The sequence below is a fragment of the Cibotium barometz genome, chromosome 21 (genome assembly GCF_041138505.1).
Source record: "Cibotium barometz isolate CiBa-2024 chromosome 21, ASM4113850v1, whole genome shotgun sequence".
In the NCBI taxonomy this organism is placed as follows: domain Eukaryota; kingdom Viridiplantae; phylum Streptophyta; class Polypodiopsida; order Cyatheales; family Cibotiaceae; genus Cibotium; species Cibotium barometz.
In genome coordinates this window covers 20467641-20491183 of record NC_141066.1, presented here as the reverse complement: position 1 = coordinate 20491183, position 23543 = coordinate 20467641, and the positions used below count along the sequence as shown (strand labels likewise).

At 46.9% G+C, this 23543-nt stretch overlaps 1 protein-coding gene across 2 annotated transcripts in view; it reads left to right on the top strand.

The window, feature by feature from the left end:
• LOC147626938 (uncharacterized) overlaps window positions 1-23463 on the top strand; it is a 104723-nt gene extending 81260 nt beyond the window's left edge. For both annotated transcript variants that reach the window (XM_086815491.1, XM_086815490.1), the window contains exon 16: window positions 22979-23463. In XM_086815491.1, the coding sequence (XP_086671617.1) occupies window positions 22979-23219 (241 nt within the window). In that variant the 3' untranslated portion in view covers window positions 23220-23463. The remainder of the gene's footprint in view (window positions 1-22978) is intronic.
• Window positions 23464-23543: the final 80 nt, after the last annotated feature.

Here is a 23543-nt window from a genome sequence, read left to right as displayed (position 1 = left end):
CCTCACCATCTGGTTCACCTGGAGAGCCCGGTGTTTCAGGGCCTTTGAGGGGAGACTGGAGCCACCAGCAGAGACTGTTCGGGGGATTTGGCAGGAGTTGATTGTAACTCGCGGCGGGTGCCGGGGGGACTAGGGCCTTTGACACACTTGTTGATACCATCAATACATATTAAAACATTTAAACATCCTGGAGTCCACCAGACCCCTTTCAGACTGGGAAATGTCCAGGCTGGTGACATCCTCCCCAGCTTCTTAAAAGTTGTCCGCAACTTTGAGCTTCAAGCCATATATTCAAGATATAATCATGTCCCATCGATTGGGCGAGACGAGACAGTCTCAAAAATCCAATATAACTGAAGAATCCATGTCCCATAGAAATGGGCGAGACTAAATAAGTCTCCATAATACCAATATCAAAATCATGTCCCAAGATAAATGGGCGAGACAAAAACAGTCCCATAAGTCCAGATATCATAATCATGTCCCAAGATAAATGGGCGAGACAAATCAGTCCCATAAGTCCAGATATCATAATCCATGTCCCAAGTAAATGGGCGAGACAAAACAGTCCCATAAGTCCAGATATCATAATCCATGTCCCAAGTAAATGGGCGAGACAAAATAAGTCTCGTGCCAATAAGACATCGGTCCACATGACCCTAGGCATAGACATAAGTTTCGTCATGTCCACTTTACCACTTGCACTCCGTGTTGGTACTTTGACCACACACCTTGGATGAGAGGTGGGCTCAAGTAACAAGATAAAACAATCACTCGCAGGCATAGATAACCTGGTGTTCCATACGCATTTCTGCTACACATAGTTTATAGGCATTTCGGCCACCAACTCACACTACCCTCTCAAGTGCCCATGTTCCCTTCCATCTGCTCTCTATTGTTCCACCCACACATGGTAGAAACAATCTTCAAGAGAGGACGTAGGACAAGAGAACACTACACAGGGTATGTTGTGCTTGTCACTACCCTCTCAAGTGCCCATGTTCCCTTCCATCTGCTCTCTATTGTTCCACCCACACATGGTAGAAACAATCTTCAAGAGAGCACGTAGGACAAGAGAACACTACACAGGGTATGTTGTGCTTGTCACTACCCTTTGAAGTGCCCATGTTCCCTTCCATCTGCTCTCTATTGTTCCACCCACACATGGTAGAAACAATCTTCAAGAGAGCACGTAGGACGAGAACACTACACAAGGTAAGTGAACCATGAGTTCCATAAGTCCAATGCATCCCAAATAAAGGGAGCCAAAAAGAATAATCCATCCCAGTAAAAGGGAGCCATAAATAATCCATAAACCTGAGGATGGATCCAAATTCCTAGAAAAGAAGTCCAGGAATCCATAGACCTATATACCATAATCCTTGTATACCATAACTCTTACCACATACTCCGTGCTAACCACACACCTTGGAGTAGAGGTGGATTTTATCCATAAAAGCATCATATCCATGAGATATCCAAAGATTTCTTCTCTATAAACTCGGACAGATTCGTCCATAGAAATTGCTTGTGAAGCCCAATATCTATATAAATCTCGTCCAAGAAAGAAATCTCCATAGATATATTCCATGAAAAGAATTCACCCATTAAAGGGAGCCATAAACAATGTTTCCCTGAAACCATCTCAAGGCAAACAACACCACCTTTCTCCTTGCATGGCTATACAAGGGTTAGTGAACATCAAAAACACTTCATAGCAAAAGCACTAACTTTGCAAACTCAAAGTATACTTAGCTTTTCTTTGCCAGGTTGGTCATGAAGCCAGAAGAAATATCTCGTCACCATATCCTTAAGATATCCTAAGATATATATCCATATAGCTTGTCTGTAAGCTTGATAATATAATCCACAATATCCATATGGAAAGAGTGCTAAACGTGTGCACATAAAGCCAACTCCATACTTCCAAGATAAATTTTGTGAATTCATAAATCCTTAGACCAAGCTGTCTATTGCTCATGCTCTTGCTTCATAGGCTCTGAAGTGGCTGGCCATGCTTAATAGCAATGATGGTAAGTGTGGTCCCCACTTGAGATCTTTTCTCTTCCTTATTGATAGAAGGAAGCCTCCGCTTCCAAGAAATCCTATGCTCTGATACCAATGTAACTCACGGCGGGTGCGCGGGGGACTAGGGCCTTTGACACACTTGTTGATACCATCAATGCATATTAAAACATTTAAACATCCTGGAGTCCACCAGACCCCTTTCAGACTGGGAAATGTCCAGGCTGGTGACATCCTTGTATACCATAACTCTTACCACATACTCCGTGCTAACCACACACCTTGGAGTAGAGGTGGCTTTTATCCATAAAAGCATCATATCCATGAGATATTCAAAGATTTCTTCTCTATAAACTCGGACAGATTCGTCCATAGAAATTGCTTGTGAAGCCCAATATCTATATAAATCTCGTCCAAGAAAGAAATCTCCATAGATATATTCCATCCCAATAAAGGGAGGAGCCATAAACAATGTTTCCCTGAAACCATCTCAAGGCAAACAACACCTTTCTCCTTGCATGGCTATACAAGGGTTAGTGAACATCAAAAACACTTCATAGCAAAAGCACTAACTTTGCAAACTTAAAATATACTTAGCTTTTCTTTGCCAGGTTGGTCATGAAGCCAGAAGAAATATCTCGTCACCATATCCTTAAGATATCCTAAGATATATCTCCATATAGCTTGCCTGTAAGCTTGATAATATAATCCACAATATCCATATGGAAAGAGTGCTAAACGTGTGCACATAAAGCCAACTCCATACTTCCAAGATAAATTTTGTGAATTCATAAATCCTTAGACCAAGCTGTCTATTGCTCATGCTCTTGCTTCATAGGCTCTGAAGTGGCTGGCCATGCTTAATAGCAATGATGGTAAGTGTGGTCCCCACTTGAGATCTTTTCTCTTCCTTATTGATAGAAGGAAGCCTCCGCTTCCAAGAAAGCCTATGCTTTGATGCCAATGTAACTCGCGGCGGGTGCCCGGGGGACTAGGGCCTTTGACACACTTGTTGATACCATCAATGCATATTAAAACATTTAAACATCCTGGAGTCCACCAGACCCCTTTCAGACTGGGAAATGTCCAGGCTGGTGACATTGATCCACACCCTGCGAGGACAGTATGACCGCATCCGGGGCGACTCGGATGAGGCGATCTTGCGGCGCCAGGCCTTTCACACCACTTGGCTCAGCGGCCCCTTCTATACCCTACACGCGGGTACCCCCGCCGGCACTACAGGCCACCTATTTGGCTTTTCCCCCCTCCTATTGTATGATATAGCCTCTCAGTTCTTTGTACTGATATTTGTATTTTTTTGCACCTAGGGAGAGTCTCCCTAGCTGCCTTGATTGGATCTCTGCTCTGCTTTCTTATGAGCAGGAGAGGGTTTTTTGTAGCCCAACGGGCGTTTTTTATATAACTAATGAAAGGATCTTTTCTCGGAAAAAAAAAATGATCACACTTACCATCATACTTACTAAAATTTGGTTGAGTTCGGATGACAGTTAATGTTGTGGGACTCTGGCTGGTGGCACCTATGGGTGGGAAAACTGAAGAGAGAAATTGCTGATGCATGGCCTTCTTTTCCCGTTGGTGTTTGAGTAACATTCGCTCTCGATCAAGCTCTCGTTGGTGCTTCCGAGCTGCGAGTTCAGCTTGACGTCGGTCTTCTTCAAGCTTGTGTTGGGCTTCCTCATTGTCCCGTTTGTCTATTTTTTCTTGTTGTTTTCTTGCTTCTGCTTCAGCTTTTTCTTCCCGCCATCTGGCCTCATCATCTCGTCTTTGTCGTTCCATCTGAAAGAAGAGGGAGATGAAGTCGAGGGTAGCTGGTGGAGTGGGTTTTGCTACGGTTGCCTCCAAGAGTTGGAGACGCTCCATAAGAAGTTGGTTTTGTGCTCGGAGTAGAGCTATGGTATCTGTTGTTGGTGGAAGAGCATGGTCTCCTTCGAGGGAGACGTCTTTCTATTGATGTTTACTCTCATCTGCAGACATTTTACTGAAGTCAGTGGTCGTGCCGGAGCGAAGTATGACCATCCAAGGATACTCTCATGCTAGGATGCGGTGTGTGTGGACAAGCTAAATCTGATACCAATGTAACATGCAACGGAATTATGCGTAGATGTAGAATCCTGTCACACAAAGTCTCACACCGCCTTCTGTATCCTAAGTTTCGTGAGTCTTTAGCAATCCACTTTATCACTTCACAATTTAAGATATGAGAGAAATGAAATGATGTATTAACGTCTCTAAGAGGCCATAGTGGCGTATGAGACCAAAACTGAGAGTACATCTGAAGTTGGTGTCTCATCAAAGAGAACAACTAAATGAGACTAAAAAGTACAATAAACTGATTGTCCTACAGTTATAAGAACAGAACTGTAAGACTCTGAGATGATACTAAGTAGAAAATACTGTGGAAAATACTGAAAAATGTATATCAGGTAGATCCATGTATGCTGATCAGTTGAAGTGTTGCCCTCTCCTTAGATCAAGTATCTCCGCCATGGGGCTGTCTAGAATGGAGAGGTCGTAGAAGCGAGGTAGGCGCCTCCAATGCCGAGCAATAATGGCTCTGATGTGGCGATGGTGAGGATGCCGTGGTCGGGATCCTGGTGGGCGTGCCACGTGGCCAACGGGCATGACATAAGATAACTGCTCTATCAGTGGTGACTCCCTGGGAGCGTGGTCGGTGCCCTGATGGCCCAATGGAGGAGGTATCAGGAGGTGTGTGGGCTGGGTTGCTGGTGCTGGTGCTGGTGCCGGTGCTGGTGCCGAAGAAATCTGTCAGGGTCCTCTGTCTAGGTACATCATGGCTTGGCCTCCTGTCTGCCAAGAGGGTCTCTCTGTGTCTCCTGAGCTCAAGTAGAAACAATCCCAGGCATCTCTGATCCTCAAACTCCATGACCCTGCGTAACGGCCCAAAACCCTCTCGGAAGAGGCAGTGATATCTCCCTCGGATCTCATAATAGACTGTACATCGGCACATGTAGTGTTCCTCTGTCTCTACCTCCTGGTAGCATAGTTGACAAATGCGGTCATCCACGATGTGATGCACATATCGCCCTGTCTCAATCCGCAGCTGGTGTGATGAGGTCTGGATCTGTCCAATGGCACAATGTATCTCATGTGATAGGTGTATATCCATGTACGCCGGGCGGGTGATAAAATCATCCGGTGAGAGGTGTAGAAAATGGCTCTTGTAATGAGCCATTTTCGTGCCCAAGGGCTCAAGGGGGCTAGTCCATGTCCTCTCTGTGTCCACTCTGATGATATCCATCCTGATCACGCGGTTTTGCTCTGAGCGGGTGAGATCCAAAAATGGACATTCCAAACTGTACTGAAAGGGTGGTAGTGCCTCTATCTGCAAACCATGTAGGTCAAACCATGATCTCATCTGAGCGTACCAACAATGAGTGTCTCCATCCTCTGCCAGCTGTATGGATGAGGTCAATGCCAATCGGGAGTACCTCTGCTGAGGGAGCTCCCATAGCCACTGTAAAAAGGTAACTGCCTGGAATAGGGCCTCGGTTACTACTGGTGGGGCACCCAGCTCAGCCCGAACAATCTCATGTGGTACTGATGATTTGCTCCGAATCATGCGGGCAATCATCATAATCAGTGGTCTCTCCATTTGCCTCCGTCCCTCATCTGTCCCTCTCTGAGATCTGTGATGTATACTGGGTCCCCAAATTGGAGCTCCGTACAGGAGGGTCGGTGTGACAAGCATATCAAATAGCCACAATTTGGTGCGTGGCTCCTGAAACTGTATGTGTGCACACTGCCTCTCAAGTGCCCCCAAGGCTGCATGCCCTCGAGCTAATCTAGCTGCTCTACTGCCTCCTTCAGGGAGAAACGCGGTCCTGTGAAAGTAACTCCCAAGTAGATATATGACCTGACGTACTCTACCGGCTCCCCTCGGAAAGTGAACTGAGGCTCTGATCTCGTCACCCATGCTTGTGTGGTGTTAAACACCATAACCTTGGTTTTCCCAAGGTTCACTATCAGATCTCTATCTGCACAGAAAGCCTGTAATGCATCCAGGTGTCTTTGTAATCCCTCCGGAGAGTCTGAGATTAGAACAATATCATTAGCATATAACAAGATGGGTATCAACACCCCTGCCAGGCATGCCCCTGGGCCTCCCAATCTGTCTACATAATCAGAGACCGCATCAATGTACAGTCCAAAGAGGGTGGGCGATAGCGGGCATCCCCGCTTCACCCCTATCGTGCTGGTCACCCTATCAGATAGTCCGCTTGGAGCTCTGACTCTGCCTGTCAAAACAGACTCATACAAAGCATATATCCCCCACTGCATATCCTCGGGTACCTCAATGTCATGCAATCTGTGCATAAGCCTAGCACGTGGTACGGTATCGAAGGCTTTGCGGAAGTCCACAAAGCAGCAGTATATCCTTCTCTTCTGTACCTTGCCCTCTTCATTAAGTGCCCGAAGTGTCAGTATGTGATCCAAGGTAGTAAATCCTCTCCTGAAGCCAGCCTGCCCATGTGCTCGATGACCATGCCTCTCTGCGCATCGGCTTAGCTCCGACTCCAATATAGAGCCATATAATTTGGCCAAGTAATGACCAATCATGATCGTCCTGTAGTTGCCTGTTACCATGGGGTCTCCACTCTTAAAGAGTGGTACAATGATATGCTCTGTCCAGCTTGTCGGGAAACCCTCACAAATGGCACGATTAAACACATGTACGATGAGCGGAGCCAAAGTGTCTCGTGCATATGAGAAGTGCTCTCCAACTAGCCCATCATGATCCTGTGCCTTTCCATTCTGTAACCTGTCCATCGCATCTAGCACCATCCGCATAGTAAAAAAGGTGCTGCTAGCCGATCTAGCTCCCAGTGGAGGGGGGGTGGGGGGTTGTCCTGGTGCATCATATAGCTCTCTAGCATAAGTATGCCATGCCTCAGGTGCAGTAATCGGAGTACCAGGCTATCTCTCCTGAAACATCTTCCATGCCCTCTTGCTGTCCTTCTTAGGAAGAGTTGGTAGATCTCCTCCTCTAGCTTAGCCAGATAGGCTCGTTTCTTCCTTCGCACAAGGCGCCGAAAGATCATCCTAGCCTGTCTATGCGTGTGAGACCCAATGGCAATCTCATGCTGTAGCTGTGCTCGTGTCTCACGACACTCATCATCATACCAACTGTTCTGTGGGGCTGTGCTGTGGGGGTGGGTGGAAGGGATAATAGTGCAGGGAAACGCATATGAGGCGGATGCATGTAGTACACCTGCCAATCCTCTCGTGATCTCGTCCAGAGGGCTATGCGGGTCTAAAGCGAACAAGCCATCAGATACTGCATCTCGATAGACCGCAACTGTCTCACGTGTAAACTGATATCTCGGATACCTAGGTAGACGAGTGGCTGGTCCATCTCTCGGGGATCTACCTACTAGTGTGAAACTCAGGTATGCATGATCGGTTGCTATGCCTATGGGCCTACTGGAAATCGCGAAACCCCGCACATCAGGTATCAATGAAGGAGATCCCATCAAGTAGTCCACTGTGCTCGCTCCCCCTTTAGAGTTCCAGTGTGTGAGAGCATCTGATCCTTGCCATCTCGATAAGCCATTGTATATGACCAACGCATGTGCACTCCCGAGTGTGAGAAAATGTCATCCAAATAAATCTTTTCCCCCTTAAGGGCCATCCTTTTGGAGAGGAAGGCCTTCTTCTTCTCCAAGTCACCAAACCTGATGATCAATATCTTCGCCTTGGTTTCATCTATGCCTACTCGCCATGCGCCGGTAATGGGTACATCAGTGGCTCCAATTTTTGTTGCAAGAGCTTTTGCATCCTCTTGGGGATTCCAACCAACTACACGTACACGTAAGGCACGTGCCGGTCTCTTGGCTTCCTCTTCCAATGTAGCATTCATCACCTCTACTTTATTCATTGGTGTATCCTTCTGTTTTTTTACTACTTCAATCCATGGGTTGACTTCCTCAATTTGTTTCTTTGTGGCACTGGCAATTTCAGCCCATGAATGCATTTCCTTCTCACTTGCAGCCACTTTTGCCTTACATGATTCCAAAGTGTTTTGCATTTCTGTGATGTCTTTTTCGCGGTCAGCCATACATGTCTTCAAAGTGTCTTTGTACGATGCAACTATTGTGCCAATCTCTCGGAGCATGTCATCCTTCCATTTTTGCATCTCTTTTTTCATTTCCGTGTGCATCAAGGCTTGGGCTAATTCCATCTCAACTCGTACTTGGGCTTGCATTTCTCCCTTCAATTGGACGTATCTCTCTTCCTTCAGCGTTTTGTATATCACTTTCCTTTGGGCATGCATTTGCTCGGTCCATTCCTTTTCAAGCTCCTGTCGCATGGTGTTCATCTCTGTCCTTATGTGAAGCTGTAGCTCCTCATAAAGGGCCTCATCTCGTCGGGCCATCTTCGTAATCCTTTGTGAGCCAGGGGATATGATTCCTTCCCTCAGTCTTCTGTGGTAGGCATTTGGTGCCTTCATGGGGGTGTGAAAGGTTGTCTCACCATCCTGTTCCCCCTCTAGGGGTTGAGACATATTTTCCCCTACTAGTTGCTGCCTTGGGGGCCTGAGCAAGGGTGGGTGCGTGGCTGGATGGGTGGGTGGGTGCGTGGGGAAAGGGGGCAGAACTGAAAACTGGCAATGCACCTTACTGTACCTTTTGCAGAACTGAAAACTGGCAATGCAAGCAAGGGTGGGTGGGGAAAGGGGGCAGAACTGAAAACTGGCAATGCACCTTACTGTACCTTCTGCAGAACTGAAAACTATACCTTCTGCCCAATCGTACCTCCTACACCTTACTGTCTGCACCTGCGCAGAACTGCAGAAGAGAGAGAAAGGGGGTACAGTCCCTTCTGCGCTTTCTGCAACTACCTGTAGGCGCCTCCTGCAGTCCTATTTGCTTGGCTTCCTCCGACTCCTTGCCTACTCAATTTCCTTGCAAGCATATAGATAGGTTGAGAGAGAGAGAGAGAGAGATTTGTACACCTTATTGGGTCCCAAATTACCCACCGAAGGGCCCCCTCCTACTGCTAGGAGTATTTGCTTTTATTACTTTGAAGACAATGACTGACTTGGGACTATAGATAAGCCAAACACAAGACCTTCAAAAGACCAAGAGTCGGGCTGAACTGCACATGGCTGTAGAAGCACCAATGATGTCCAATCTCAAGGTCAATGCACTCTTCCAAGGGGTTGTAGGAAGGCTGCAAATTGTGGCTGAGGGATGGGCTGTTTTGGGACTGTTCTAGGCTGTGATTATGCAATATGAATGAATGAACATGCTGCGTTTACCTTCACCTTGATGGCTGGAGCAAACGATAAAGTGGATGAATGCTGAAATTTGCTGTAGGCTGAAAAACGCTAGGGACTGAAGCACTTTCTCCTTGGCTGAATGCTGATGATGCGTTTTGTGATGATGAATGCTTATATGCTCCAAGCAATGATGCTCCCAAAGGCTGAGGGCTGAATCACTTTTGCTTCAATGATGAGATGGAATGGAATGAAGCAATCGATGCTATTTATATGCACATGAAGCTGGTCGGCTGGCTACAGAGCTGGCCGACTGCATGAATAATGCTACACGACTTGTATCATGTGATAAATGCTAAAACAATGTGATAAAAATGCTAAAATGCTGCTAATAAATGGTAAAATTGTGGAATAATGCTGAATAATATTCTAAGGCTTCTGCAACGGTCTATATGCATATGGGATGAATGCTATGGAAATGTAGATTGTGCTCTGATGCAAACTCCTAAGGCTTCTCTGACTTTACATGCATGAATGATTCTCTCCAAGTGGGTTAAGGGACTTGACTGACTGACTGACACTCTAAGGCTGAGGAATGACCTACGTAGCTCGTGCCTGACATATTGTGGACTAAGGATTACAATGGGGCCACGGCATATGACAATATTATATCCTAAAGGGTCCAACTGCTGTACAATGATGCACTGATGATGAGCCATCTTGTCACCATGCACTATAGTGCAGAGTCCACACACTGGTCTGGTGTGCGTGTACTAGCACAACCTACACCCCTCACAATGAGATCTCAGCTGAAAGCTCAATTCTTGGCGCCGGAGAACATTCCGGGGCCCAGTCTCCAGTTGCAGCCAGTCCTTATACTAGAGTCTCCCTGGCTCTCACGGGCGCCACCCAAGGACTCAATTCGGCACTTTGGTCGCCTGGAACAGCTCCAAAACAGAATTCAGCACTGTAGATGAAGTCGACCAGCAGCAATACACCTTCCGGCCGCATTAGAGTCTTCACACAACTCTGGACAGCCCCTACAGGCTGGTTGCTGATGTGGCGGCTTGCACAGGACCAAATTTAGGGTTTGCAGAAAACTGATGTTTGAGGCATGGAAAGGGGCGCCCTTAGCCTATAGATCCTAGATATATGCTCGGTTTCACCAACAGATGAGAATTCAGCCCTCCATGGGCCAAAATGATGATTAGTGAAGGATGATGGTTTGCAGCAACAAGGGGTGAAATGAGACGCCTTTAACCTCCTGATCATAGATATGTGCTCAATTTTGCAAAAGGATGCCTGTAGCACTTCGTAGGAGCAAAAACAATGAAGAGAGCCTGCACAAGGATGGTTGCCTGAATCATATGTGGAAGAGAGGAGGAGGTGTGCATGAGCTTGCCAGTCACCACACCAACCTTGTGCCACATGGGTGGGCTTGGGCCACTTACCAGGTACCCAACCCACACCCTATAGTCACCTGGGTGCCCAGTGGGTTTGGGTCCTGGGCACTTTAATAAAGTGTCCGCCCAATTTTAAGTGAGTGTGAACTTGCAAAGGTTATAACATTACATAGAAAATTTTCATGAAATAAACAAAGGTTTTGGGCATACTTTCCACCTGTTCATAGGCCACAAAACACGTTAGAATACAAGGCACTTGCACAGTTCACGGGTAGGCATCCCAAGCCCGTGAACTTGACATTTATAGCAAGCAAACACACGAATACAGATCACACAAAAACAATGTCAAGCATGTGAACATGTGTGCATGTGCATTTGACTTATGGACAAATCTCCCCGTCATGGAACATGTACAGCACTGGCATTTTTGGGTACCAATATGGCACATAGGAAAGTGCGGAACTAGGGCCCAGAACACTCTGATCCACACGCTGGCCAGATTTGGGCGTGAGAAACGGGCCACATTTGGGCACGAGAAACTGGGGAAAACCATATAAATGGCCAATGATGACATCCCCTCGGGCTTCTAAACAATTGTCCTCAACTGAAAAACGTCAAAGTACGCCTGTAGAAGCTCTCGATAGTTGGTGAAGAAGTCCTCGTCAACCCACTTTGCATCGATGGGAAGATAGTTTTTAAAATTCACAAGGTATTGCCTGGAAAGCTAGCTTTCTCTCCTTGTGGAAGACTATCTGTTCTTTTGGGTATGCATGTGAACAAGTCCCACCAACACCATGATCTCATCAAGACCAATGTCCTTATCAATTAGAGCAATCTTTTGGAGCACAGTCCGTCGGGCCCTTCCTCAAGCTGACTTTTGGTGCATGGGTGGAGAATTTAACATGATTGAGGAAGTAGAGGACAGATTTAGAGGAGTCACAGCCACACGCTAGGCGTAGAGTACTCTGCATGGGAGGAGTTGATACTAGCACTCAGTGGATAGGATCCTTGACATCTTCTAGAGTTTGGGCACAGTCCTGGGAGCCTGTTCTTCTCACGGTCTGATAGGAGGAGCACCGGCCCCAACCTCTCTTAATTTGACAGGTTTTATGTGGCTGAGTGGGCTTGCGGCCATGGGGGCATGATTGGCATCTTGGTAGGCACATCTTGGTAGGCACTACTTTTTCGGATCACGCTCTAGTTATTCTGTCCTTAGAGGACCCCTGGAGGTAGGACAAGCACGCGAGCTCTAGGATTCCGGACAGTCGTATACAGGACCTCGAGATTTGCAGGAGGATAGAGCAGGTATGGGCAGGACTGGATTTTATTTTAGGCTTTGCCGCGTGCACCTTGGATGCGGGCCTTGGTGCGATCAACAACTTTTTGCAGGAGCAGCTCAGAGCAGATTGGAGGGATTTCGTGTGCAGGAGAGGGTCCTGCTTCTCTTCAGCAGCTTCATGAGAGTTCCCCCAATAGCCCTTGGACTGAGAGTCAACTTGTTGCCGCCCGCACAAAGATCAGATCCATCGAGGAGAGGAGGGTGGAGTATAGGTACCATGCCAGAGCTTCCTTTTGGACCCAGGCCGATGATAGAGTCACGGGGGACTTCTTTGAGATAGCCGGCCCCCAACAGCAGGAGAGATGAAATTTGCATGTTGCATGGCCAGGATGGAGCTAATGTTTTTGATCCCCCCCATGTGAGAACCATCACCAATGATTTTTTCCAATCTCTTCTCGCAGGTGCCCCATTATCCCCACTGGTGATGGACGCGCGCGAGAGGGTTTGGTGGCACACGAAACCTAGGGGCAAATGCCCGGGGGCAGACGGGCTTCTAGTTTCTTTCTTTCTCCGCTGGGACCTCATGGAAGGCAGCCCTCAAGCTGCCTTCAATGAGATTATGATCATAGGTGCCATGCCAAAGAGGCTTTCAGAGGGCTTGATACTCTTGATTTCTAAGGAGGGTGGTGACAGATTAGAGATCCGGCAGTGGAGACCCATAACCCTTCTTGGGACCGCCTACAAGATCTTGGCCAAGGCCATCAGCAAGAGACTTCAGCCTTTCCTCCGTGACTTGATCCATGACACTTAGATAGGCTTTGTTTAGGATCGGAGCATTCTAGACAACATCTTCACCTTCTGGGAGGTGACGGCTTCGGCCAGGATGTTGCAGTAGGACCTCATAGTGCTACTCCTAGACTTTGAGAAAGCTTATGATAGGGTTGATTGGAGCTTTCTGGAGGGCACAATGAGCTGGATGGGGTTCCCCGTAGAGTGGGTCCGTGGTGTCTCAGGACTTTACTTAGTCTCTCACAATCAGGTTCGCATTCAGGGAGCCTGTGGTGACAGATCCCCCCTCTCCCGCTCGGTCCGGCAGGGTTGTCCTCTAGCACCTTACCTTTTCCTATTTGTTGCTGAGGCCATGAACAGTTATCTCTCATCAGCTTAGGAGACGGGGCTCCAGGGATTGCATCTCCCCCTCCCTACTCAGGAGGAGTTGCTAGACTCAGAGTTTGCAGATGACACAGCAGCTTACCTATCAAGAGATGTGGGGAATCTCCAGAGATTCGCTGAGGCATTCAAGATCTTTTGTCGCGCATCAGGAGTGCGGATCAACTGGCACAAGTCGTCTAGTTTCTTGGTAGGCTCTGCACCCACCCCAACTTGGTGCCTAGTTGAGGCTTTCCAGTGGATCCCGAGGGGCACTCTAGTTCGCTATCTTGTATGTTAGGTGGACATTGATATCTCTCCGGACCAGCAGCTCGCCTGTCTTCTTTTTAGCATTCGGAAGAAGCTTTTGCATTGGAGTTCTGCGAGGGCCGAGGCTCTTCTTAGTTGGTAGAGTGGTGGTGGCGAACGAAATCCTTGCCACCATGTGGTACATTACTTCTTGTTGGGCCTTCTCTCGAGCATGTATTGGTCAGGTGCATCGGTTGATCTGGAACTTCTTATGGGCCGGCAGTGAAGGGGAGGCCTGCCAGGGCCAAGGTGGCATGGAGAGTGGTCATTTATCGACGACGTAGAGGGGGCCGAGGCATCATTGACCTTTCTATTCAAAGCCGCGCCTTGCTGGGCAAGCTGATTGTTAGAGGACTCCTTCCTAGTGGTGAGCCTTGGAAGGACTTCCTCTTGGCCCTGATTTAGTCCGCACCTCGAGTCTGGGGGGCCCTTGGCCGCAGAGTACCACATGGATCTTCACAAAGATGCGGGCCCACAGATTTAGCCCAGCTTTTGAGGATAGATTTGTAGCTAGTGTACTTCGAGCTTGGGATCACCTCAAGCCGGCCCTTAGACAGCCAGCTCCAATTGCCTCAGAGAGGAGCGTCTTCGGCACCCATTGATTTGGAACCCCTTGATCCGTTTACCCAATGGCCATATATTGGGGACCCGACCTCATGTATCATGGGGCGTGTTGAGCATAGGACCTACCAAGTCCCTTGGAGATTGGCTTGCACATAGGTAGTTACCCCTGGGGGTTCAAGAGAGAGGCTTGGCAGGGATCCGGGGTAGAGACAGGCTCAACATCAACATCAACATCAACTCTCCTATTCCTCAAGAGTGGCTGACACCTATCCCAGACCCGACTCGTTTACTAGGCATGATATTCTTTTGGTAGTCCACGGGAGCGGATGAGGGCAGTGGTTTGCTCACGTTTTCTATTGGTCCCCATGGCAGATTAGAGAGATCCGAGCCCCCCTTGGAGGATTTCAGTGGCTGCACCTTACAATGGGTGAGGGTTATTGGATTTCAGTCACATTAGTGGCACATAGACCCCCCGCTGGTCAAGGTGGCCAAGGAGAGACTCTGGCGGCTATGGATATGGGAGAACCGACCTCTCACGCGCCTCTAGTGGGACCCGGGAGAGTGGACTTCGCGTGATCTTGCTGATCGGGAGGAGACTTTGGATGCCCCCCTTTTTTGCATTGCCACAGGGCATAGGATTCAGATGCCAGAGTTTGATGGCACCCCGGAAGTAGCAGTACATTGGCAGTCACAAGGCCTCTTCCGAGCGTTTCCTCTCAGATTTTTGGAAGTCTGTGGGATATTTTTCGGCCTCAAAAGATCACCCGCTTTCTTTGGCTGATGGCACACAAGAGCTTGGTGGTTGGGACGTGGTTGGCCATTAGAGGTCAACCAGCAGCTTGCATGAGGTGCGGCGACCCTTAGGAGTCTGAGCGACATTGTCTTTGCGATTGTCCGAAGGCTTAGCAGGTTTGGTAGCGGATTCTCTCCATCTTCACAAAGGACAGGGCCTCGACCTGATCATTACATGGGGCACCGTCGCTTGGGCCACAGAGGCTGAGGTTGTCAGGGCTTATGAGGAGGATGGTGGGGGGCTAACCCTTCAGGTTTCTCACCTCCGCATTTCAGTAGTACTAGTCATAGCCCCATCTATTGACCATTGGAGACTGGGCTCATGCCAGAGATGGGAGATTTGCAGTAATATTGCAGCTTGGCACATATGGCGAGCTAGATGTAGCGGAGCCATTGAGGGTACCCACACTCCAGCCACAGGGTCCATTAGGAGCATTTGGCTCGACATCATCCATACCCTCCATGGTTCAATGGGGGAAGTTGTAGGGTGGCTCTGACTGAGCGGCGGGAAGCTTTCTTGAAGCTCTGGTGGCTTGGCTCTTTTCTCACCGATAGAGGTGGTGATCCCACTTAGCATTATAGACCACCTATGTGGTTATTCCTCTCCCCTTCCCCCCCCCCCCCCCCCCCCCCCCCCCCCCCCCCCCTCCCTAGTTATTCCCCCCACCCCCCCTCCCCCTTCTCCTCCCCCTTATGAGCTTCTCCTCATAGAGTGGAGGGGAAGTGCATCTTTCTCCGCCTTTTGATTATTTGATTCCCGCCCTGTACATGAGGCGAGTTTGTATCTAGCCCTTCGTGGTTGTATTTAGCCCATCGTGGGCTGTTTTTCATTAACTAATAGAAGGATCTTTTTCCCTGAAAAAAAAAAAGATAAGTAAGGGCCAACTCCCTTAACTTCACACCCAACTCCCTGACCATGGAGTCAAAAGTACGGTCCACCATGGATTCAGCTTTGGTGGCTTCAATGAGCTTGTGAACCTGTGGGTTCTCATGAAGAAGCTTAGCTGTCCCACCAAAACCACATTCGGATCATGAGGGCTTGCCACATATCGGCCACGAGATGCATGTGAGACATGTGTAGCACTGGAGTAAAGTGTTGGGCACCTCTTCATGTCTTGCTTGGCTGTCCATAGTGTCAAGTGTGCTATCAACACGGTGTTCAAGCCCACAAGATCTTTTCCCTACTGAGGAGAGGGAAACAACCATGCTTTGATACCAATGTAATACACCCCTCAATGTGTATGCTTGTATTGGGCTCTGTATCGTGGTTTAGCAACACTTAGACAATGAGTAGACAATTAAGATCTTTATGAAAGCTCCAAACATAGACAAAACTGAAAAGAGAATATGCTCAGTAACACAACACTAGGGGCCACGCCCCCTCCCCCCCCCCCTCCCCTCAATACCAAGTATATTATTGGAGTATTTTATGCATAGTAGTTAGGAAACACATTTCCTACAAGGAAGGAAATGTGGAAACGTTTCCGAAACATGTTTTCTTCAAGAAAAATTTTTGACATTTTTTTTTTTGCCCCAAATTTCACGTCGAAATCTGTGCTATGTATGGTTTTTTTTTTTTTGGCATGGAATGATAGATGATTGGATCATGGATCATTGACAGTGGACCATGGTCTTTGAATCATGATCATTTGACATTGATGATGGATGATTATATGGTTTTTGTTATTTGTGATTCAAAGACTGTAGGCTTCAAATTGATGTTTCCATGTATTCTATGCATTTAGTGTTATATATATATATATATATATATATATATATATATATATATATATATATATATATATATATATATATTTCAGAAAGAGACTTCTATTAAGTATGAGAAAAACATACAACAATCATAGCTATAAGCCAGAAAAGAATAGAATCACCCCATGGCAATATGTAAGGTGATTTCAACCACTGAGGAGCATCATGATGCCATGTAAGACCTATGATACTAGAGGAAAAGAAGATGCCATGGTCCCACTCCCGCATAAATATCACGCGCTTTGCCTGCGCAGAACGAGAGGGCCCGTGAATGCGAGCCCAAGTAGCCATAAGAGTATAGATGATATCACCCCATATAGTACTAATGCACTGAAGTCTGAGACCCAAAAATCTGGACACCCTCAATAGCCTCCGTGCATCTAGCTCTCCAGATCTGCCATGCTGTAGTACTGGCAATAATCTCCCAACTGGTGTCAATCCTGTCTGGGGGGGTGTATAATCAGAGTGAGGAACATCTTGCAATAAACCATGCTGGGTAATACCTCTACGAATGAAAATAGCAGAATCTATACCACTGCCCTCATAAAAAAGCTGGGGACCGGACTGGGAGAGCCAAGCAACTGCCCCCCAAGTCACATGCATGGCTTGACCACTCAATTTGCCTATAAGTTGGGCTACAGAACCCCAAATCTGCTGTGCAATGCTGCATCCCCATAAACAATGTTGTACAGTCTCAGAATCTGCCGCACACCTAGGACAGGAAGGTGCTACACCGAAAACCGATCTCCATTGATTGGTGGGGAGACCACCATGTAAGAATAACCAAAAGAAATGCCAAAGTGTATGCCAATATCTGCGCTGTATCACTGGAGAAATATCATAGCTCTCCCAATGAGGCCTGAGAGTAGGGATCCTATGCATTTGTCGAGTGAGGAGAAGCCTGGCATCCCGGACAGTGAAACTGAAAAAAGGAAGGCTTTTCAAAGGATCGAAGGCATCAATCCACTCCCACTCTCCTGGATCCCACTAGATATCTGATAGGACTGCCACCATATAACCACAAACACCAAGAGCCATGAGTCACTATTTGAGGAGAAGGATCAATGAACCAATGCTTCCCCGAACGACCAACAATCCTTAGTGGACTAAGCCTAGTATCTGGGATGATCTCCTTCATACTACATCTTCTCAATCTCCCTCCAGGCATGATAGAGTAAATGATGCAATCTGTAGCCTCTTGGCCCGGGAGAGCAATGACCTGCAGAGGTATGCCTATCCTCGAAAAAACTCCCAGCCAACTCGGATGATAGTCTCCGTGAAAGGTCCCAGAAAGCCACTCATGCGGAATAGCTGCATCAATCTGATCAATACGAATGCGAGAGCCCCTAAGATGCTGAATGGATGCAGCTCTCCGATCCTCCGGAAGACTCTTAAAGGTCTTCCAAGAAAGAACTGTGTATGCACATCTCTCCCATCCTGACCACTGCATATAACGAGATGCACCAAGTGGCCGACCAGCCTCATCTCTAATGAGCTCGTTCCACATAATAGGTTGTCGTTCAGCCTCATCCAAAGACCTGGGAAGCCTTTGTCGCAAAAAAGATTTCATGCTTCTCCATGCTCTGACAATGGCTGCAATAAGAGGGGAAGATGGTGCCCTGATATCAGCCTCTGTGAACAAAAAACATGTGCTGGGCATCCAGTCTCTCCCAACCCTGGGTGTACATCCGGAAATCTGAGACAAGGAAAAATTCTTCCAAGGCTCAGTGCCTGGTAGGAAACCTTTGACCACAAGTTTGCAAAGCAACGCCCTGCACTGAACATCCGGATCGATAATATTCAAGCCCCCCTCTCGTTTGGACTGAATAACTGTGAGCTAAGCTACCTTGGCATGAGTGTCTGAGGTGCCATCCAAACCCGACCAAAGAGAATTGCGGATCAATCTCCGCCGCAATTGGCCAATGCACGCACGAGAGAAGCACCAACAAGAGGCAATAAACCAAGCTGAGGCAAGCAATACTTGATTAGCCACCAAAGCTCTGGAAGCTAAATCTAATCTCCTAGAGCTCCAATGGAGGAGCTTCTTCCGGATACTCATAAGTACCGGAGCAAATTGCTATGTAGGAGAAATATCAATCCCAACTTGGCATCCCAAATATCTAGCAGTGCATCCTCTGCTGATTCAAGTAAAACCAGGCTCTGCATCCCAAGCAACTCTCGGTGAATCACTAACCCAAAAACCAACTGATTTGTGCCAATTAATGAGTGCCCCTGCTGCCAAACATAACTCCTCTAGTGCTACCCGGAAGGAACATAAGCATATATGTGGAGCCTCCAAGAACATGGCTGTGTCATCAGCTAACTCAGAGTCAACCAATTCCTCTTGACTACGAAGAGGCAACCTCAATCCCGAAATACTAGCAGTGGAGTAGAGAAAGATGCTCATGGCCTCTGCAACTATGATATATAATAATGGGGCTAAATGGCAGCCCTGCCGTACTGAGCGAGAAATCTGAAACCGCTCTCCTCTATCACCGCAAGCGAGCACTCTATTGTGGGCATCACGATACATGCATGAAACTCCCTTGATCCATCTCTGAGAGAAGCCCATATGGCTAAGAGTACCCTCAAGGAAGCCCCAATCCACTCTATCATAGGCCTTCTCAAAATCCAAGAGCAGAATGGCTAAGGGCTGATTGCTCGCTTTAGCCCATTCAACGGCCTCCCAAAACGAGAAAATGTTATCAAAGATGCTACAATGTTCCATGGGCTTTTAAGCCAGATTTGCCATAATGGAGTATGAAAACATAAACATCAAACCAGAGTTCGTTGGAAATGGTTTCCGTAGTCGTAGTTGCCTTTTGGAAGACCTTGTTAGTTCCTGGAGTGATGCAAACCTTTCCCTGGTGTTCCGGGTCACACACTGGTCCAGTGTACCTGTACTAGCAGAACCTACACCCCTCACAACAAGATCTCGGCTGAAAGCTCGATTCTTGGCACCGGAGAACATTCCCAGGCCCAATCTCCGGCAGCAGCCAGTCCTTAGACTATTCTCGCTGTGCTAGAGTCTCCCTGGTTGTCACGGGCGCCGGCCAAGGACTCAATCCGGCACTTTGGCTGCTTGGAACAGCTCCAAAACAGAATTCAGCACCGTAGATGAAGTTGACCAGCAGCAATACACCTTCCGGCTGCATCAGAGTCTTCACACAAGCTGTCTGGACAGCCCCTATAGGCTGGTTGCTCATGTGGCAGCCTGCACAGGACCAAATTTAGGGTTTTCAGAAAACTTATGTTTGAGGCATGGAATGGGGTGCCCTCAGCCTGTAGATCCCAGATATATGCTTGGTTTCACCATTGACCAACAGATGAGAATTCAGCCCTCCATGAGCAAAAACGATGATCAGTTGGGTAGTAGTGAGGGATGACGATTTGCAGCAGCAAAGGGGTGAAATGAGACGCCTTCAACCTCCTGATCACAGATATGTGCTCAGTGTTGCAAAAGGATGCCTGTAGCACTTGGTAGGAGCAAAAACAATGAAGAGAGCCTGCACAAGGATTGTCTCGCCTGAATCATATGTAGGAGAGAGGAGAGGCGTGCATGAGCTTGCCAGTCCCCACACCAACCTTGTGCCACATGGGTGGGCTTGGCCCACTTACCAGGTGCCCAACCCACACCCTAAGGTCACTTGGGTGCCCAGTGGGTTTGGGTCCTGGGCACTTTAATAAAGTGTCCGCCCAATTTTAAGTAAGTGTGAACCTGCAAAGGTTATAACATTACATAGAAAATTTTAATGAAATAAATAAAGGTTTCGGGATTCTTATCACCTGTTCACAGGCTACAAAACACGTCAGAATACAAGGCACTTGCACGGTTCACGGTTAGGTGTCCTAGGTCCATGAACTGGGCATTCATAGCAAGCAAACACACGAATATAGATTACGCAAAAACAATGTCATGCATGCGAACATGTGTGCATGTGCATGGACAAATATCCCGGTCATGGAACATGTACAGCATTGGCATTTCCAAGTACCAATCTGGCACATCGGAAAGCGTGGAACTGGGACCCAGAACACTCAGATCCACACACTAGCCACATTTGGGCGCGAGAAACTGGCCACATTTGGGCACGAGAAACTAGGGAAAACCATATGAATGGCCAAATGATGACAGGTTGGCCCTCGGTCAGGCAACGCTCATTTTGCAGTATGGGGGAGGAACAATGGGTCCTTGTATGGGACCGCTCAAACATAGTAGGATCAACTGCTTGGCCAATTAAATCCTTTGGTAACTTTCTTGGAGTGTCCTGTGATAAATGTGAGTAATATCTGCCAACGGGTTCGTAGCCTAGTGGTGTGGGCTTGTGATTTGAGGAGGGGAGGTCCTGAGTTCAAATCCCCAAAGGCCCTTGTTGACATTGTTGCCACAAGTTATAATGCCTTTGGGCGGGAAAACCAAGCCGTCTCCAAGCAAGTATCAAATTGCAACTACAGTATGATCTATTCAGGGGAAAAAATGCGACTAACATACGAGTATTCTGATACTTTTAGGGCACTCAGTCGCTTGGGATATTCTATGCTAAGGGGGATGATATATTATTTGGGTATACAGTTTATGCAGCTTGATGATGGCATTGTGATGTTGCAATCAAAGTACATACAGAGATTGCTTACACGGTTTGGTCTTAAAGGCTGTAAGCTTGTTGCTACACTAGTAGAGACACGTGATGGGCTCAGTCTCTAGGATGCAAGTGAACCATTTGATGTATCACTTTATTAGCATGTGTTGGATGCCTCATCTATCTAAGCAATACGAGGCCATGTATTCAGTTTGGGGTTTCCCAGTTGAGCAAGTTTATGCACAGTCTTGGAAGTAAGCATTGGCGGGTTGCCAAGCAAGTATTCTGATACTTAATAGGGCACTTAGTCCCTTTGGCTATTCTATGCTAAAGGGAGTGACATTCAGCTGCATGCTTTTAGTGACTCCGATTGGGCTAGATGTTAGTGTCCTTTAGTGGCTTCTGCTTTCATCTTGGTTCTTTATGTATATCATGGCTCAACAAGAAGTAATCGACAGTGGCCACTTCGAGCTGTGAAGCTGAGTACAGGGCATAACTTTTACAGCGACTGTGGGTTATGTATGGCTTAGGTGTCTTTTGGTAGATCTTGGTGTTGTCCCCCATTTCCATCTTCACTAACAGCAGCCACACATGATCCTTGTACATGTTCATATCATCACTACAAGGGAGATTTGTAGCCATTTATCTGGTAGTGATGTGTGGGTGTAGGCTAATAATGGGCCGGGGTAATTTTTTCCTCTTTAGGAGGTCCTTCTCCTGAGCATGTATACACACTCTTATGAGTACGTAAGTAACCTTATCATGTCACTTCACTTGTAGTTTACTAATTAATCTACTTTGAGTTTTGTGCTTCTCTGTATCTTTGCTTGCTTGGTACATCTGTGTGTGTGTTGCTACTTGTGTCTCCACTCCAACAGCAGAGAGAGAAAACCTAGCATGGGTTTATATAGTATAACATCATGTAACTGGATAGATGAAGGAAGCCATGGATGCACCCTCCACTTATGCAGATCTTGACAAGGCTATCCATGCCTTGCCAAAGGGAGGGTGTCCAATGAGGATGTTTTGATCTAGTGTTATTCTTGTCCATCTGGTCATCTTTTGGAGGAGACCTTATTAACGCCTTTCAGGAATTTTTGGATATGCTCACTTTTTGATGCCCTTACTCATCTCAATGTTGAAGGTGGAGATAGGACCTTTTTTACTTAGTGGAGTCCGATTGCCAATTATAATTCGGATCTGAGGAGGTTCAAATGCAATGATTAAACACATGATTAAAGAAATCTGCCCACTTCTTGGGCCTTGTGCACCCTGTTTGTGAGGTTGGTAGCATCAATTTTGGCTGATTTGACCTCTTTATTAAGAAAACATCAAAATCTTAAATTTGGGCGGCTTTACCAGGTTGCCTCATTTATCCTCCTCTCTCCATAAACTCCCCCCATTTGATGCAGTTTGTGTAGGCTCTATCATTCTATAGGGGTTTGCTACATGTAACATGGCCAAATTTAGGTTTTGTTAGGGACCTGTACTCCCTTTATCCGAAATGTTTATGAAACATTTGAGGAAAGGTTTTTGAAACATGTTTCATGAAACGCTTGGCTACTATGGATGTCCCCTTGCACCCCTCTACTTATTCCTTGCAGAGGCTATGAGCTACTCTTTCTGAGAGCAGCTGATATAGGTATTTTTGGTTTCTGTTTGCCTCTCAGAGGAGAGCAAGAGCTTATGGAGGGGTAGGTTTGCAGATGACACTGCAGACTTAGAAATCTTTCGCGCTGTGGGGCTGCACTCGTATGCAATGGGTGCACCTGTATGAGAGCAGCCAGAGTAAATCTTGTGTGTTTTGCTGCATTGTGTTTCCATCTTTCTATCTTTTGCTATGATGCAGTGGTGTACAATTGTCTCGTCTCATGACATATGAGCTCTTTGGAATCGATCAAAACTTCATTTTTGATTACAAGAAAAAAGTCGAAGGATTGACAAGCGATGATATTCTTGAAGCTGCAAAGCGTCACTTGCATCCGGGCATACAGCCCATATTAGTTGTTGCAGATGCCTCCAAGGTCAGATCAGCTTTGCAAACATTGGGAAGAGAAGTTGTAATGATTTACCCAGAGTACCTTCCTTGAAAGCAAGCAAGGCAGTTTCAATCTTTGGTACTAGTTGATCCTCACAATTCTCCACAATACTTTGTAATTAAGCCAACTAATAAGCAGGTTTTTGTAGCACTAAATTGACATTGTTAGTTGGTTTATGTAGCACTAAGTTGACATGTTGGCACAAAGCTTTTTGTAATCGGCCGTTATTATTTGACACACCACAAAGGTCATATTTTCCAGTAATAGAGAAGCAATCCCTCGATAAGAAAGAAAAGGTTTCTTCCAAAACAGTCACATCATACAAAAGAAAAACCTTGTGAAGAGGCCAAACCACTTTTAAGTTTGGCTAGCCTA